This window comes from Cinclus cinclus, chromosome 4, assembly GCF_963662255.1.
Source record: "Cinclus cinclus chromosome 4, bCinCin1.1, whole genome shotgun sequence".
Taxonomy (NCBI): Eukaryota; Metazoa; Chordata; class Aves; order Passeriformes; family Cinclidae; genus Cinclus; species Cinclus cinclus.
Genome location: NC_085049.1, coordinates 59059679 through 59078398, shown reverse-complemented (window position 1 = coordinate 59078398; position 18720 = coordinate 59059679). Strand labels below are relative to the sequence as shown.

General features: G+C 41.9%; 1 protein-coding gene across 1 annotated transcript; it reads right to left on the bottom strand.

The window, feature by feature from the left end:
* Positions 1-1861: 1861 nt before the first annotated feature.
* On the bottom strand, positions 1862-18699 carry XPNPEP3 (X-prolyl aminopeptidase 3). Its single transcript, XM_062492209.1, has 10 exons — positions 18626-18699; positions 17053-17169; positions 14241-14648; positions 12446-12648; positions 11545-11607; positions 10095-10208; positions 7725-7810; positions 7050-7233; positions 5469-5589; positions 1862-4660 (listed from the first exon to the last, which is right to left on the bottom strand). Exons 1-10 carry the CDS (start codon positions 18684-18686, stop codon positions 4494-4496), a joined length of 1524 nt encoding a protein of 507 aa, XP_062348193.1. The 5' UTR covers positions 18687-18699; the 3' UTR covers positions 1862-4493.
* Positions 18700-18720: the final 21 nt, after the last annotated feature.

Sequence of the window (18720 nt, the reverse complement as noted above, 5' to 3'; positions counted from 1 at the left end):
CCTTTCTGCCCATTTTCTGAAAAGCCTGGTTTTGATTAGCCAAATATTGGGTGGTGCTTCAGAGAAACAACCAGGTAGGCTGAGGCATAAGATGTCCCAGGAGGACAGGGGTTCATTGCTCCTCTTGCTGCTAGGGAAGAAGGCTCAGGGCTGCCAGGCAGTTAAGGCAGCAAGACAAACTGAGAAGGAGAAAGGAGTTGAAATTGAGTGTCACTGAGCCCATGGTGCCTCACTGCCCATTTCAATTATAAATACTGCTTTAAAATGTAATTTATCGTTATATCTCTTAAATACAGTGAATTTTATAGACCATCTCCTAGAGCCAGCACTGTGACAGTGTCCAAATGATAATTTTTAATGAAGTGGAGGCTGTGGACACATGTAGGGGGCATATTTAACAGATGTACTGTAATGATGTCAGAATTGTAAACTTAAGTGCACTTTATAGCTGCATACTAATAAAGAGATGCCTGTACAGGCTTCTGGACAACTCAGTTTAAAAGAAATTTAAAACCATTAATTTATGTCAGTGCAGAGTTTTGCTATCCAATTACATAAAGTATTAAATATCACAATTAAAATATTTTTGTCATTTATCTCATACAGATTTTTCCCAAGTTTAACCCAAACTCTTTTCACCTTATGGTATTTCTCCTGAGAGTAATTACTCAATTTCCACAGCAGTAATTTGGATAGCATAAGAGCATGTAACCTCAGCCTTACTCCCTCCATCATAATGAAGATTTTGCCTAGAAACATACTTTTTTCCCTTCACATTATTTGAAATATGACACATAATCAATAACCTGAAACTTCATAAAACTTTCTCATATGAAAATTCTATTGATTTTTAAAAGAAATAATTAAACTAACTGTGAAGACCAAGTTCATCAATACAATCTGACTATTTTGTTCCTCCCTACTGAGTAGGACAAATCAATCAGGGTTATGAAACAGCATAACCAGTTTTCTGGAGCTATTGCACCATTCTGACATCATACTGAATAGCTAGTTTATACCCTGTTGTTCCCCTCCTTGCTCTCCCATCCCCCTGGCACACATCCCTGCAGCTCCAAATCATAACCTTCTCCTGATTCTTCTCTTACTGCCTTGTACAGTCTCAAAACTCTCCATTCTCTTTACTGTGCTACCTTAGTTTGCTACTTCCTACACTGTGTTCCTTCACAAAATAATGAATGCAATTTTAGGAAAGGCATACTGTACTTTTCCCCATAGAGGTAGAATGCCAAATTGTGTTAAATGTCAAATTTCGTTCCACTCCAATGACAGAAGCAAATCTGCAAATTGGTACCTCTGCTCAGACTGTATTTAGCAACAGGACTTTACTAGTTCTCTGCAAGGCAAAGCAATCCCCTGCTAGAAGGTGAAGTGGGAAAGCCAAAAGCCTCTCAGGGTTCCTCTGGAAGCAAAGCAGCTTCTCCATAGGGATGGATGGCTCCCATTTTCTCTCATACTCCGATGTCCTTAAGACCTGTGCCACATGAAATAGAAACTCTCCCCACGGGAACTTGTGTATACCTCAATTTCTCTTTCACTTCCCATGATCCCACCAATGCGCTCATCAAGCAGCCGTCGACTTGTGCCACCGACAGCTGCTCCTGCACCCAAGTGGCTGGAGTGAGGAATCTCTTCTGTGGCAGAAGCAGACGGTCTGGCAAGATGGGATCAGCAACAGGGGAGATACATCACAGGTATGTGCTGTGCTGGCAGCCAGAGAACCAAGCTCTTTAGGGTTTCTTGATGAAAGTTGTGTAAAATGTTCAAGCATTTGGTTGTTTGCAAGGGACACAGCATCTGTGTGGGTCACAGATTACTCATCTCTGCAACAAGTGAGGAAAAGCCTTCAAAAATTTAGGTTCACTGGATTTAATACCTTCTGCAAAATGCACCCTTTACATGGAACAAGAGATTGAAACCAGCAGCAATTTATGCTGGAAAAATGGCTTAACACAATGGAGGAATTACAGAATATGCATGGCCTAAATCAGATACAGTCAGCAGCCCTAGCAAATCCATTACTTTCCACTCAGCAGAGTCACAAACACTTATTTAGCAACAGAAACATTCATCCACACCATTCCTAAGATCTACTGGTGTTTACAAGTTGCAGGATTTTCCTGAGAGGAATAGAAATTAGTGTGTGCCTACATTTCACAATGTTATTTCAAGTCCAAGACAGGTCACACACAATTTATAAATCTCTCTGAAAAATAATGCTGTTTTTGGAGGTGTGTATATCTATTCAACAACATGCAACTTGATGGTAAGTAATTGAGAAATTGCTTTCTACAAATTGTTTTATTTTAAAAATAATTTGTATATATGCATTTTAAAGGCTCATTTATAGTAAGTACCATTATTAACTCTGTTAGATACATGTGTAGATGTGCAGATCAGACCACACATGTATCTCTCAGATTAATGTTATTTTAAGCTGCTTACATAGTTCCAAAATCTCCAAGATTTGGCCCAGCTGATGTGGCTCTAACAGGTGTAATTGGAACAAATGTATTACAGATCAGAACAACATCAAAAGTATTCATCAGGTCTAGGTCTGTGTTCATACTTAGGAAGCCTCTCTTCTAACATATTAGGCTGTAGCTATCACTGCAACACAGGAGTATTTAACAAGCACTGCCATCAGAGATTATCAGATACTCTTAAACAGGTGAAACATGATACACTAAACCCTGTAAAAGCATTTATTTTTGTCATGTTTAGAAAATAAAATTATGGCATGTCTTGCCTTTCAGGTGCCAAAATTCAAACCTCAGTGCATGCACCCAGCTCATGTTAAATGCAATGAGAGATGCAAGACACTTCCCACTTAGCCTTCACTAAGTGAAATACAGAAAAAAAGAGGGGGGAAATAAAAAGGAAAAAAAAGTGCAGCTTTTTCTAGACATTACACAACAGAAGAGCCAGACATCAAACTCCAGAACCCTGGCCACCTTCTCCACATGCTTCTGGCTACAACCACTGTGTGGAATTAGGCCAAGCTGGAGAAGAGGCAGTAATGTTGATAAGAAAGTAAAATGGATTAGAAAGCAGTGACATAGTGCACCAAAACCAGACAATCTAGGAAGACAGGAGAAGGAAAATTTAGAGTAACAGATGAAGAGCACTGAAAGCTACCATAAGAAAGGAAGTAAGGTGATGCAACAGCAAGTGTAAATAACAGGACACGCTCTGATGAGAGGTATTTTTCAGACATGTTAAATAGCTGATTGTCCAAGTATTTCAGTAAATACATAGATGCTGTGCTTGCTTTAAGTAGGTGTATTTACTATGGCATACAATGGCCTGGGTGGTAGGCTGATGTTCAGGGCAGAAAACTCTCTCTTTACTCCTCCATCCAGCCTAGCCTCAGTGACATTTGCAGCTGCTTCAAAAATATTATCAGAGCACTTGGAAAAACCCAAAAGTCAGCTCTTATCATGCCCTCCAAGTTCAGAAAAGAAGAATTACTTTTAATTCCAATTAATTCCATATAAAAGCCATGCAAAGACTTTACACTTGCCATAGGGCAGACTCTTCAAAACCACACTGCTGAAGTTGCTGGCACTTATTGCATGCAGCAAGCATAAGCCAGAAAGGTGCTGTGACTGTCCCAGAACTAGACACCTCACATCTGGGTGACAACCAACAGCTCACCAGTGGAGTCCAGCATAATCAACATGGCCCATGGCCCTGCTTCCTAGGGCAAAGAAGGACTCAGAGCAGAAAAAAGGAATGGACCTTTGGAACAAAAGGAAGGGAATGTGGAAGACAGCAAGAATAGATATGTCTAACCTTCTGAGCCCTATTTGAACTTTTTGAAATTACCAAACACTCCAATAAACTGAAAGCTGAAAGGTGCTTTTCCCTGCTGCAGGCCTGTTTTGCATATGCCTGGACAGGGCCTAAACACATCCTTATCCTTAAAATATTAAAATAATTCTCCATGGGCTTCAGATACAACTACATCTCCACCAAACCCATCTTCCTGACTACCAGACTCTCTCCTTACATGTTTCTATAAAATTCAAGCTGACACTTTCTTATCCCAAGACAGCATTTATAAAAGCCTCATTTTAAAAATCTGACTATTATGAAACTGCTCCTAAGGGGAAAAAAGGGGGCCTTGGTCTCTGCTGTTGTAACCATGCATCTGGTGGCACTGACAAAATTCAACCCCTCCTAAGGGGCCCAGAACATATGGATCCACACAGCAGAGGGATGAATCCACTCCCACATCATACAACAGTTCAACATCAGCACAAATCAGAAGAAAATTGCACACAGAAAAGGTTAATTTGTTTTTTCATCCCTCAGTACCCAAGCCCTTTGTGTTCCAACGTCCAGTCCCAGTCATGGAAACAGCCATCAACTGTCCATGCCTTCCATCACTTGACAACTACAGCCAGCTAAAGGATCTGCATCCCTGCAGGGCTGAGTCTCCCAAGGAGGATGAAAGAGGCAGAGAAGGGGCATCATGAGCTGTGGCCACAGATCTGCTCGATGTGGTAGATATCCTTGGGACAGTCAGCAGACAAGACAAGAGGTGCATCCTCTGTTATCACAACATCATCCTCAATGCGCACACCAATGCCACGAAACCTCTCCGGAGCACTCACATCATCCTCAGGGATATAAATGCCTGAAAGAAGAAAGCAAATTAGAATACACCACACTCTCCAGAACCACCTTTCCCTCACTGCACTACCAGGAGAGCAGGGTTGGACTTTCAGCAACATAATGTGTTTGATTCTGAGAATTATTAATACGGCAAGTTACTCTCTTCTCACTCATGGCTGTTGGTGGGCAAAGAATGGGAAGTGTCCCTCTGTGCCTACAGATATCAGCACATTAATAAAAACTTCCATAGTTACATCTGGCCTTTTCACACTTCTTGCTCTCAGTGTTACATTCACAATGATGTCTTTAACAATGTTCTGAACAGAGAGAGAAGAGGCAAGCATTAAATATAAGTTTCCAGCTGACAGCCCCAAATCTAGTGACAAGGAGAAAGAAAGATTCCTCACAGTATGCCTAATTTGCAAAGCTAAGTTGTGAAACCCTATAACTGCAAACTGCAATACTTGAGACATTACCAGTGACTGCTAGAAGTTCAGTGGCAAGAACACAGAACACAGCACAAGTGAATCAACCCTGATTTCTGCACTGCAGTTCACCTATGCTGCACAGCCCGAGCTCTACACTATTCCACTTCCTGAGTTTACTCCCACTATGTGTTACTGTGGCTATGTTTGGGAAGGAAATAGGGTTTTCTGAGACTGTCATGAACTTTGAGAGGGGAATAACTTAAGGCTTTCCAATACTGCTATAGTTTCCAGCTTCACCAGAAAGGATCTGAATGCTTTGGTCTGCAGGACCAGCTAATTATTGAAAGGCAATACTGTTACCCTCAGTGTTACATGTTTTTGTCCACCACTGACTGCTTTTACCTGGTTCAATGGTTATCACCATGCCTGGCTGGAACGGGAGCGATCGGGATATATCTGGGGTATCATGAACATCCATGCCCAAGTAATGGCCCACATGATGAGGGCAGTACTTTCGAACAGCCTAAGAGAAGACAGATAGAGAAAAGAGACAGAACAGTTACGTGCTTAACTAGCAGTCTTACTACCATACCAAGGTCACCAGGGCCTGCCTTCCATTTACTAGAACTGGATGGCCCTTAAAACCCACCAGTACCTATTATGAGCACATTGCAGATTGCCTTTCCCCTGCACTGAAAACAACAGCCCAAACCCATCACCATGTCAGCATGTCAGGCAAAATGTCAATTTGCAAATCTCTGAGCTTTGCTGCTCAGCCCTTTTTATCCCTTAAACATCCAAGCCCTGCACAACTCCCATCAGCAGACCTTCACAACTGACAGCAGCAGATACAACTGCTCTGGGCTGTGAAAGCGGTCTCTATGCACAGCTGTACTGATTTCGTTCAGTAGCTACAGCATGATTTTAATCCGTCTCTACAAGGCACGGACACCGCCTCCCCCCCCCCCCACCCCCCCACCATCCTAAACTCCCTCCCTCCAAAGCAGCAATCAGCGAGAACTCCTCCCTGCTCCACGCTCCTCATTCCCAGGGGACTGAGCTGCAGGCGCTGCTCCCGCCTGGCTGTGCTTCCACCTGCCGGGAGAATCCGGCACGACACGCTCCGTCCGCCGGCGGCAGCCGGGGCTGCCATGGCACCGGCACCGAGCGCAACTAAACCCGGCAGGAACCTGTCCGGCCGCCAAAAGCCGTAATGCCGTCACCTGGTTCCGCCATCTTTGCAGTACTGGCATCAGCAATCAGGCAGCTCCGCAGTGAGAGTGACCGGATAAACTTCTCTAACTGCAAACCAATCCTATTTATCTGCGGGTTCAGCGCTAAGGCAGACCAGTTTCCTGGTCTTGTTCACCAGGTAGCTCCGTGAATCCCAGTACTAACACAAAATGGTGAGGAAGAGGCAGCAGGTGGAATGACTGAAACTAGGCTGCATCTTTTGGTGGCACTGCAGATTTATGTGATGTCAAACAGACCACAAAAGTACAAATAACTGCCTGCAGTCAACCCTGGACCCAGAATCTTGTGTTAGTGCCCATGTGCTTGTAGTTCCCTTCAGACTGTTCTGTAAGGCTGTTTCTGCCCTGGCAAATAGTGCAGAGCAATGGGAATGGACCTGCAGAGCAAAACAGCAAGAGCCAAGGAATAACTATTCACACTGTGTGCATGTAAGACTGGGGATTACTTCAGACCCAATTGTGCACCAAACGGTTGAAACGCATCTTGGATTCAACCAAGCCCAACCAGAGACATTCATTCCTGTGCTGAGACCAGCCCACAACATGAATTAAAGCACCATGTAACAGCAATTAGAAGAGACATCCTGAAACCACATTTCTGACCCAAATTAAAGCCCTAAAACTACCCAAGGATAAAGCAATCAGGATTTATACGAGTAAATTACTAGTAAATTACTCTAGTAAACTAGAGTAAACAGAGGTAAACTAGAGTAAAAAGAACTTGAAGTACCTTGAAGAAATGGCTGTCAGTGATGCTGCTCTCCAGGACACCCAAGTCTTTCAGCTTCTGTCCAATAAGGCTCAGCATGAGGCTGTAGATATTCTCCAGACTCATGCCAGGAGAGCAGAGGCTCAAGCAGGACTTCTGGATATCCAGGACAGCTTGATACAGTTCTGCTTGGGGTTTGGTGAACCTGAAGACCATTGAGTAAAGGAATATCTCACAATTAAATCTCTGTTTCCAAGAGAAAAGAGGTTCTGATCCCAGAACCTATTCTGAGGACAGATTCAGTTCAAGGATGGAGCAGGGGAAAACCAGAAAGCAAAGCAACTGTTTCCTTGCATGAAAGGCCACACCAGCAAATTCACAACTGGCAGAGCTATGTACACATCAGCTGAAACTCCTGTTTTCTTATACACAACTGAAGTCAGCCACAGCTGAATGTACAAAAGCTCTCTCTGCACTTTAAGCATGCTCTGATAGCTGAAAATAGCAATAATCACACATACTCATGCAGTAATTAATGAGGCATTGGGGAATACAGCTGAACGATTACTTTATATAATTTGATTACTCTGAAGCACCACAGAATGGGACATGGTAAAACTATGATTAAACACACAGTCCATCAGTTATTTAAGAACTTATCAAAATTCTTAAAAAAAAAACCCTTATTGCAAATACCTTCCATTGATAGGCCAGGTACGTGTGATGTCACTCACATAGCTGGAAAATTCACATCCACCATCTAGCAAGACCAGCTCACCATCCTGGAGAATAACAGGAAAGAATGCTCTGTGGGGTCAGTTCAGCTATTAATTGATTTTTATGTCTGAAACCAGGAAAGGAGGTTATGCTTCTGTTTTCACAATGCAGCTGTAGAAATGTGAATTCCTTTTGCAGAGTAATACCCCAGGTACTACTTTTTATAAATAGGCTATTGCAGTTGGATTGTTTCTCTGCAAGGTAGTCTCTGTTGTGCTTATCTAATGTCTGAACTTTTAAGATGAGGAAAAAGGCATTTTCCTTGAACTATTCTGCTCTCTGAGACATGAGTCCTATTTACACCTGGATCTCTTACTCCAGCAAATTATGCCTGTGACTCCTTTCACTAGCAGTTCTCAGCTGTAAGTGACTGAGACAGAGGGGGTTTGCAACAAAAGCATAGCATTTCTGAGCTCCCCACAGGAAAACCAACAGCTACAAATTCACCCTTGTGGTAGACTGGAGCACCCACCATAATCACTTTGTATCACAAAATCTGACAGTGTATCACTGCTGTAAATGCACTGGTGAACAGCTTGTGAAATCTTCACTTCCCTTTCTCTTCCAGAACTTTCTTGACTGTTTTAATGTATCTTTCTAGATCTACCTGGTGAAGAAAAAAACTTTTTGCAGATGTGAATCTCCATTTCAGTCTAGCAAAACTGTTCTGTATCAATGACTACACATCTCCCAAAAAGTCACACAGAAGAAAGACAAAGTGCCAGGAACAGAATGACTGCCTTGCTTGCCCTCCTTAAAGCAAGATGTTCAACAAGTTTGGATTAAATTCTCTACACATTTACACTACATGTAGAGATTCATTCCACAGATCCATGATTGTACCAGCAGACTTGACGTGGAACAACAACACAATTGCAGCATGGTAAGGGAAAGAATAAATCAGCAGAATTTCACTGCAAATGCTACTTCCAGTGCTAGCTGCTATCATTGCGAATAGTTAAGTGACACAAACAGACACACAGCAGACAAACCAACAGTGAGCAGATCTCACTATCCCACTGGATAGGGCATTAACTATCCATTTAAATTGTACTTTTAAACTTTTTCAGAATAGCTGGTTGAATTCTTTAAGGCAAATCTGAAACTACAGCACCTGCCATCTTCCAAGCAATTAAACAAGCTAAGGAAAAATTTATTGACTAAGAGAATTCAGCCTGTGGTTTGACTGTCCAGTAAATGCCTTATGCTGTGCTTGTCCTCTTTCTTTAAAGCAGAGCCCTCTAAGTAAATGACTGAATGAAACACTCAGATACTTCCCAAATTAGACACTTTGTTAGCCTATTTGGAAACAAGATCTGTAGGAAGCAGCACACAAAGGAAGAGCCAAACTTATGGGTTTAACCCCTTACTTAATAGTTTTGGAAAAAAACAAAACAAAACAAGCGACAGTCATTTAGCTGAACAACTTTAACAGAAGCAACTGGAGTTATAGCAGCACACCTGACCTTGGATGACAGAACAGCAAAGGAGGCTTCTTCCTGCCAAAAGCAGCCTGTCATATCTTTTGTACCTTTGTCTCTGCAGATCATTTCAAGGTCTGCTAGCATGCCAGCTTCAAGTAAAGACAATGCTAGTGGGAAAGTTTCATTCTACATTAATACAGAAGAAAAATATGCTCCTCTGAAAAGTAAACAGTGAGCAGAGAAGCGAGGGAACACTGCCTCTGAAAATACTTATCTGAATCTAAAGATCTATTGTCAGGAAAGCTGGAGAGGGTTCAATTCAATGTGAATCTTCAAAATAAGACAAAACACGTTACTCTTCCACCTCTTGACATTTAATGCTGATCCATTCCCCACTTGTTCCCCTTCCCTGCTTTGCTGGGCTACATGGAACCAAAATGCTTTTCAGCTTCACCAGAGCAGGAATGCACTTTGCCCTTAGATTGCAAAGCAAGGCCAAGGAATTCAAGTGATAGCAGAAGATCCCCTCCAGTGCCTTTGCTCTGCCTGCAACAGTGGCTCCCCTTTTTTGTGATGTCCCCAGCACTGCAAGCTGCTGTGAGAGCAGACCTTCACTAAATTTTCTGCAACCTTGTTTGCAAGTCCTCGCACTGTTCAGAAAATACTGCAGCAAGAACTGTGAGGAAAGACAAATTGAATTTGCCACTGACAGTAAAATTAACCAGAGCAGGATTCTTTTCCCTTGCTCACTTAAAAAATATGTATTTAAGTGCTTTGATCTATCCATCAAAACAAGCAGCAGCTAGGGAACATATATCTGTGTCACAGCACTGCATTTCAAGTTACTGGACAGCACAAGGGTTACCTTGATGAGCTGATTATTCTTCACATAGTGCAAAGTGTTTGATCTGTTGCCACCTGCAACAACAGGGGGGTATGCCAAGATGTCAGCACCACGAGCCCGGCACTCAAATTCGAACTGGAGTAACAATACAGAGAAGAGGAAACCATTACTGCTGATTTAGGTGATTAACTGCCCTAGAACCATAGTAATTCTTGTCCTACAACTGTTTTCTTAATTTGTACAGTACAAAATGAAACTGGAAAGTGCATTAACTAAATGAAGCCAGTCCTAAATATTTTTCAAGAACTCTGCAGGAAAAAAAAATATACAGAACCATCCACTTTTTTCAAGAGTTTTTCAAGCCTTTACCTGGTCTCCAAGAAGCTCTCTGTGGTACAAGCTGTTCAATATTGTCTCAAATATTCACTACATTGTCATACATCCAGGTGAGAATTTGTTCTTACATAAATTAATGTTCTTATTTGCCATATGACTTTGTGAATTCTCAAAGATACTATATGTCAGCATGATAAGAGTCATGGTTTGTTTCTGTCTTTTAAAATTGCAAAGTAACAGCATATTTACAGCAGTATCTATTTTTCATGACTGTTGAACTAAGAAGGTTTGAAAGCATGCACTACACCTTGATGGCTGAAGGGATAGAAGAAAAAAGCACCATAAGCCTTGAGATCTTTACCCTTCTTGAATGATGAAGCTGATGAAAGCATGGAAATGAATAAATTTACATCTATAAAGACCCTCAACATATTAATAGCATGGCTTTTCTATGGTTACCAAAAATCTCATGGGACAGAACACTCCAGGATGCCTACATGGAGCAAAGGTTTTATGATCCTGGTCTGGATTGAAAAACTGATCTGTAAAATACACTTTAATTAAAGTAGTTTTTTTCAACTCAGCATAGGTTCATCCATGTCATAACAGAGGGTCAAATCCTGATGATGTTTCTTAAACAGGCATCTCACTGCAATTCCTTACAAAATTCTTTACCAAATGTGCAGGCCAATTAGTTGTTTTTTTGTGAGAGGCATCTAAACTGCCTCAACACAGCTGTGGTAATCTGATGTAGTAAAAAGCTAGAGGCAAGAGAAGCAGGCTTTACAAACAGGTGCTATAACTACTTTAATTTTGTACAACAGACCTGTATTACAGAATAAGGTAATAACTTTACCTCCAATTGTTTAGCAGGTTTTGCATTGCAAGATAATACAAAAAGACACCAACAGAGAGAAATGTAGACAAATGCTACACTCCTTAAATAAGGGTACAGGAAGTGCAGCTGAAGAATTCCTCACACTGACTTTTCTGCATGTCCAAGGAACCACAAGAGTTGGGTGAATAAATGTACTACAGTGGGAGATGTGACAAAGAGATCTGACATTTCTGGTTTCCTGGAAGGAGAACCGACATCTAGCCCCTTCTTTCTCACTTCCAGCTACAAAGTACTCACCTTTGCATACAGAAAGGCCTCATCCACAGGGGATTTACTGGCAAACATAGTCTCTGTGAAAGCCTATGAAAAAGAATTGACTTTCAGTTAGCAAAAGAGCCTGAACTGTTTTATTTTTTCACCTGTTGTCTCTTGAGGAAGGCCCAAAATCAGCTGGCCCGGAACCTGAGGGTTTCACCAACTTCTTTGGTGAAAGTGCTGTTAAGACTAGAATCAGTTAAGAGCTATACATTATTAAACCGTATTCAGGAGATGACTGACTCTAGTTTTTGAAAAAAAAAAAAAAGGATTAGATGATTGAGGCTGATCCCATGATTTGGCATTTTAGAAGTTGGCTCACCTGTGGATTGCCTCAGGTACAATAGGATTGCCTTATGCAACTTTTCCTTCAGAAAAGGACAACCTGTGCCTCTCTTTTCTACTTGGCTATCTATTTTAATAATATTTATGAAAACCTAACTGCATTTGAGGTATCTGTCAGATTTGTTTAAAAGTGGCCAATGAGTTAGAAATGTCTTAAAGAGAAGGTGGAATGCAGACACAGACATATGAAAATATCTTCATAAAAATCTTGTTTCCTCAAAATAAACAGAATAGATGGGAAAGAAAATTATTTTGGAAAGCAGAGAGGGAGCTCGGAAGACAGTGAAAAAGCTAGCCTTTTCTTTTAAACAAAGTCTAACAGCTGCTGGGTTTTCTTCGCTGGAGTTATGCTAATTGAGAGAATCTGGCAGTCCAAGCAGTCTTCCCATTTCTTCTTGTCCTGTGGAGGGAGCCAAGCTCAGCCAGTGGTTGAGGAAGAGCAGTTCAGTAACAGATTAGACCAAAGCTCTCCTTCCAACTCATGTCACCTTATCAAGGGAATGCACTGGCTCATTAGGAGAGCACACAGCCCCATTACCTCTGCTGTCACCCGGCCAGCTATCTTCATCCTCTCAATCTCTGCAGGGGATTTGATCAGACGAAGGTTTTGCACGAGATGTCGAATGCCCTGGATGCGGTTTTTGCTCCGAGCTTTTACCTCAGCCAGGGGCTGCATGTAGTCAGAGTGCAGCTCTGCATGCACTGGTTTTCTCAAGTCATACCAAACCATGTTTGACTCACCTGGAATACAAAACAGAAGTTGACGGAGGCTAAAATAAATGCAGAAATGTCCTCCCCATACTAAACTAACTCATTCATCCTAAATGAGATCTGTAGCATATAGATTTGACAAATCTCCCCCCAAATAATGGGGTTTGCAACCATCACTGAATATATATGCATCTGGCTCAGATCCATTCAGAGTTCCCCTGTTGAAGGCTTGTGTAAGCTAAGCAGCCATCACATCACAGTGCACCGTCTAAATCTTCTCCCATTTGGCCTGTCCACACTTGTGGAAAGCAACTTACCTTTTTTGCATAGAATCAAGAACATTATCAACAATGCCTCAGGACACTTGGGGGAAAAACTGCCATTCACAGAAGATGAGCTTACTGAGAACAAATACCTTTACTCACAGTGGAAATTTATTCAGAACACCAGTTAACACCAACATTCTCCTCAGGAGAACATTTTAAATGCAAATGAGTAAAAAAAGCCAGGGTCAGTCACTGCTGATGTCCACCCAGGCCTTCCTTCTTTGGTAACAGTAACCATTAGCAGGTGCTTACAAAAAGTGTTTAAGAAACTGAGCATTCATTAAAGAGTATTGGCCCTAGCTGATTTACTGCTTTTCATGGACCTCTCCCCCAAATAATTGCAAACTTCTCATTCCATTTTAATTTTGATATTCCAAATTTCCATGAATGATCTACATCTTAAGAGGTGCCAAACCCTGCCATGTGATAATTTTATTTCCTTTGTTTTTAAATTAAGAAAACCAACAATTAATCAACCATAGTCATCCTCTGTACTTTTCCCAACTATACAAATCTCACTCCTTGACTAGTTTTCTCTTCTTCAAGCTGAGTAGGTTTGTTCAGCATGTACCTCACACACATTGCACGCTTTCTTTGATCATCCTTTGCCCTGTGACTTAACCATTTTTAGGAGGCCCTTTTTTGAAACAAAATAACTGATTCCAAGATAATTAATACTTAATTATTACTCCAGAATTCTCTCCCTCTAGTTGCGTGACCCCTCCAAAGTCACACTTGCCCTTATTACAGTCATGAGCCTTCTTCATCTTCATTTTACAATGTATTTAAGTTCCCCATGGATTATAAGTATTGAGGCTGCATGGTGATGTGAGATGCAGAAGAATATTTTTAAAGGACAGCAATGTTAGTATTTTGGGGCCAAGTCATCATCTAGCTAAATGAGTAGCAAGCTCCCTGTGCGGATTGTTTTCCAAGTCAACTATGAATAAAAAGCCTTTGAGTTTCCTCTACATCATCTGGTTCTGGCTCTGTCAGCAAACAGATATGACTAAAACAGCAACACGGTCTTATCCTGTTCCTTAATATTTCACAGATATGCAGACTGGCATTCACATGGATATACAAGAAAGTCAGAAATTTTCAAAACTCCATATTCATTGGTGGCCCTCAAAGAGCTAACACAAACTTCCAACTGCCTTTGCCACAGCCATACTCCCTGCTCCTCCCCAAGTTCATTTGAGTCTCAAAGTGATGTCACAGACCACCTCCCAAACCTGTACCATTCCGACTCTGCAGACCACATCCTCATCTCATTCCCTCTCTATTTTTTCTTACCTTTAAGCTTGGCCACCAAGTGCCTGAACTCCTCGATGGTGTAAGCTTCGTCTACTCCAGTGAGAGCAATTGCCCCATCTGGGCCTGATCTGGGCCCATCCCACAGCTCTCGATTTGGATCTCTCTGGGGCACAAAAAGTATGGATTTGTGAGATGGCAGTGCTTTGCCAGGAATGCTCTGCAGCACCAGGATGCTGTCAGGCTCCTGAAACCCACAGAGGTATAGGAAATTAGTGTCCTGGTGGAAAACATAGGGGATGTCATTGCTCATGTAGTATGTGGGGTTGGACAGCAGAATCACTGTGTGGTCCAAACCATCCCAGCCTTGGGCTTCCTTCTGGATCAACACCATCAGTTTGTGTCGGCGAAGAGCGTATTCCACCTGAGACAATCCTGGGGTTACCTCTCCTGTGAATACAAAATAAATCAGATGGAGAAATTCAAGGCACAAAGGGTATTTTATTAGTCACACGCCTGTCCTACCTACTCCCTGATGCTTTAAATGTGCATGGCTTCTTTGTAATCCCTCACAAGCCTTTCCCTTGATCCTCTTCAGCTTCCATCCCTACAAGCACATCCTCATTCAGCCTGCTTCTCCATCATGCAAAGAGACATTGGTTTTAACTAATTGGATGCCGAGTTACGTATTTCTGTGCAAACACAGAAATCACAACCTGGTAGATTCAGACAAACATCCAAGTGTTTGCAGAAAACATGTTAAAATAAAAGGCAGGGGGGGGTAGGGGCAAGGCAAACTGCACTTTGACTGCTAAGAACTGATGGGCTTTACAGCATGGACATTGAACAGAAGTTTACCTCCTGAGGTTGAGCATTAATTTCCTCAGATAAAGCTAGAATGTTTGTTCAAATACACACTGAGTCAACTCATAAAGTGACTATTTCTAAACCACAAGGGGCAGATTGAGTGTCAAAGATTCTGGGAGATCAGGCAGAAGCACAGAGGTTGCAGAGTCTAAGCAGTCACAAGATTGCAGGCAGAACCACAAATCACAGACTGCAGGCTGTCATCAGACTCCTGTTAAGGGAAGAGATCTTCTCCAGGGCATATCTAGCTTTCCTCAGTATGAAACAATTCCCATTTTTCTAAAATTAAATACTGTATTTCTAATAACACCAACCAAGCAAATGATCTCTCAGATGAAGGTACCCTTTCAACTGCTCCAGTCCCAGAAGACATGAAGTACAGCAATCAAGATACTCACCAAAACAGGACTGAAGTTCAAAGGACAACCAGCTGAAGTACGTATTTTTAAAACTGTGAGATTCTCAAACTATGATCTAAATTAGTATTAGAACCTTAATCAGTACTTTGGCTAATACCCTACTTCAACATAGATTGAATTTTGATACCGTTTGTTAACTTTCCACTTCCATAATCTTTTCTTCTTATTTCATGTATTACACAGTGACAATTCTGTAACAAAAATTGACATTTCACTTGTACTGCAAGCGGATTCTTGCTTGAGTGCAGTGGGAGTGGGAAGTTCTATTTGCATTAATTTTAACACCTTTTTGATTATATCCTCAATACCTTTTAGATGTAAAAGTCTTTAAAGAGAACCAAACAAACCCAAAACAACCACCACATTTATTTTACTCTGCAATTGTAGAAATGACAGAGAACACAGAAACTGTTTTAATGCAATCTGGCCTCACAATTCTGCAATGTTATACTGTAAATTTCCTATGTTCCACCCCATTCCAGTCATCTTTTTAATTGCCACAGTCCTGTGAATTTCAGAAGCTGCAATGGGGTGAAACATGGGAATCCCAGCTGCCTTCCAACTGTGAGGCCTGGAAATTCTCTTTGCATTAAAGGCATTTGCTTTTAAAAACAGTAATTACAATAAAAATGTTATATTATTTTAAGGAAACCACCTCTACTTTATTAAATAGAAAAATACTTTGGATAGCTAGAATTCACTTCCAGTGCTTCAGCTGCACTTTAAGGAGTCAGCCTCATTTATTGTGAGCTGTAAAGGAGTGCCCTAAGCAACCTGATCTAATGCAGAAGTTAGTCCAGCTTTGAGCACAGGGGGAACCTGCTAACTGTGAGGTTCCTTCTGACATGAATTATTCTACAATTAAATACAGAAATGTGTGTGTGTGTGTGTATATATATACACACACGCACACACACACACACACACACACACACACATTCATCTGTTCTCCCTTTATCCCCATCTATGGAAGAACACAGAATGTTTTCCTGGACATATTCTTGAATATATTTTTGCTGCATTTTTTGTTTGTTTCTTTTTTTAGATTTAAGTGTGGTCATCTTATGCCTACATGCTCATTTTCATGAATCTCAAAAAAATGCACAACTTCTATTACTACTGTCTACTTCATAGTCACAAGTTTCTTTTTCTCCTTTTCCTCATATTAAATACTCCTCTGAACAGGGCACATTCTTTGGACAAGAGGTGTCCATCTATCAATGTCCCCCCCCCATTCACCTTTGCTGAACTGCACCTTTGTTTTGTGACTCACAAGACATGGGATATGAACCATTCTGGCAGTTCAGCTTGCACAAAAGACTCCCCCTTAAAAAAAAATCATATTTATTTGCAGGACAAGGAGCCCACAAAATGCCACTGAAGCTTATTTTTGGAATCAGTATCATGTCAGATGAGGAAATTAGCGACTAAATATAATTACTGGCTAACGAAGGTAGTAATAAACTGCTGAAACCACAGATAACTTTATGATGCAGCAAATCAAGACACTCAGAGAAACAGAGACAAGAAAATATCAATGCCTGGCTCATGCAAGGCCCAAACCTTACCTGGTTTGAGCAGATGTGGATGTGTGAAGGGGCTGGGCTGGCCCAAATACCGGTTTGGAATCTTCTTCTGCTGGGCAGGCTGGATGGAAAATCTTCGGACAGCACACGACTTGCAAACTAGAGGAAAAGAAATGCACTATGTCAAGGTAAAAAAAAAACCAAAACAACCAACCAAACAAACTTTACAGTTAGGAAACTGCAGAACTGTGGTCTAGTCATCAGACTCTTAGCAGCATTCCTTCACTTACATGACATAAATATCCCTCCTTAACTTCTCCATTTGCTGTGCACACAACTCAATTGACAATCAAATATTCATAGAACAGATAGAAACAAACAAACATGCTAAACCTGACAATCCAGCAATGAAAGTCAGGAAGCTCTGTTGGTTTGTACATCCCAAATCGTACAACTGGTGTTCATGAGGCACTCAACACTCTCCCTCTCTTGCTTCCCTCAAACACCACAGGGCTCCCAAGCACCACACCTGTATATTGTGTCTTCTTGACTACATCTTCAAAAATTTTCTTTCATCTGGAACAATTACACCGTTTTCAAGGCCTTTCCAGTTGTTTTTTACTAATAATGCTGCAAAGAAGCCATCAAATAACACAGGTTTATACAGGAATGTGTTTTTCTTTTCCTGTCTGGAGGACATTGTCTGAGAATCCCTGTTTATGTATTGACCTTCCATGGCAGCAGCATTAGCCAAACAGAATAGTTATATATCCCACTTCCAAACCCACACACAGCCAAGGCAGGTGAGTTTTAAAGACAACTACAATTATCCATCTGTGAGCTGGGAATGGGGACGATAAGACAAATTCTAAAATTAAAAATGAATTGTCAGAAACTTTTAGAATTCTCAGTCACAGCCTTTTGCAAGTGAAGAAGTGCTTGTGTCTGAATACATACCCTCCAGACCTGTAGGAAGGAGAGGCTAGTCAGAAGGTAAACATCTATTTGATATTTCGGAAGGTAGTTGCACTTGATGTTACTTACCACGTGCCTACTAGGAAACCAATTTGTACTGCCATTCTTAGAACAAATGCTATTAACTCTTTACCAGCATAAGCAAGGATAACACAAGCAAAACGTCTGCCTTTCAGGTAGTTGACGCCAAGGCTTACAGCAGAACATACAGACGGTAGATTTGCTGTGGGAGCCAGCATGATTAGCCTCTAATTGAAGACCATTTATGTATGACAACATAAAGCGTTCACTATGCGATGCTTGGAGGCCCGGGCGGTGAAACGTAACTGCAGTCTAGTTTAGAATTGGTGTTTCTACTGTTTTTCTGCACACGCACAGCAGACAAACAGGACGGCTCGCAACGAGACGACACAGCGAGCATTAAATGAAGCAACACCCTGAAGGCAGCCAGGAGCTTTCTACCGTTGTTTTATCGTTCAAGTTACCGCCTGTTTTTCCCTAAGATTCAGCCCTGACCCGGGGCTGCCCCCGCCGGGGAGAGCAGCTTTCCCGCGACCCGAGAAGCGAAAGCGGGGCTGCGAGCGGCGACAGCCGGCGCCGCGGGCGGTGTCGGGGTGTGGGGGCAGGAGGGATGTCTGACCTGCGGCGCCGCGCCAGCCCCGGGCCGCCAGGACAAGCCCCTGTTGCGGGAGGCGCGACATGGCCGCGCCGCACGGCGCGTGGCGGGGCCTTCCT

Coding starts and splice junctions, on each gene's coding strand:
- XPNPEP3 (XM_062492209.1), bottom strand. CDS start 18,686: ATGTCGCGCCTCCCGCAACAGGGGCTTGTCCTGGCGGCCCGGGGCTGG. Junction 12,649..14,240: donor CTTGGTGGCCAAGCTTAAAG/GTAAGAAAAAAT, acceptor TTTGTATTCCAG/GTGAGTCAAACATGGTTTGG. Junction 4,661..5,468: donor GGTGATAACCATTGAACCAG/GTAAAAGCAGTC, acceptor TTCTTCTTTCAG/GCATTTATATCCCTGAGGAT.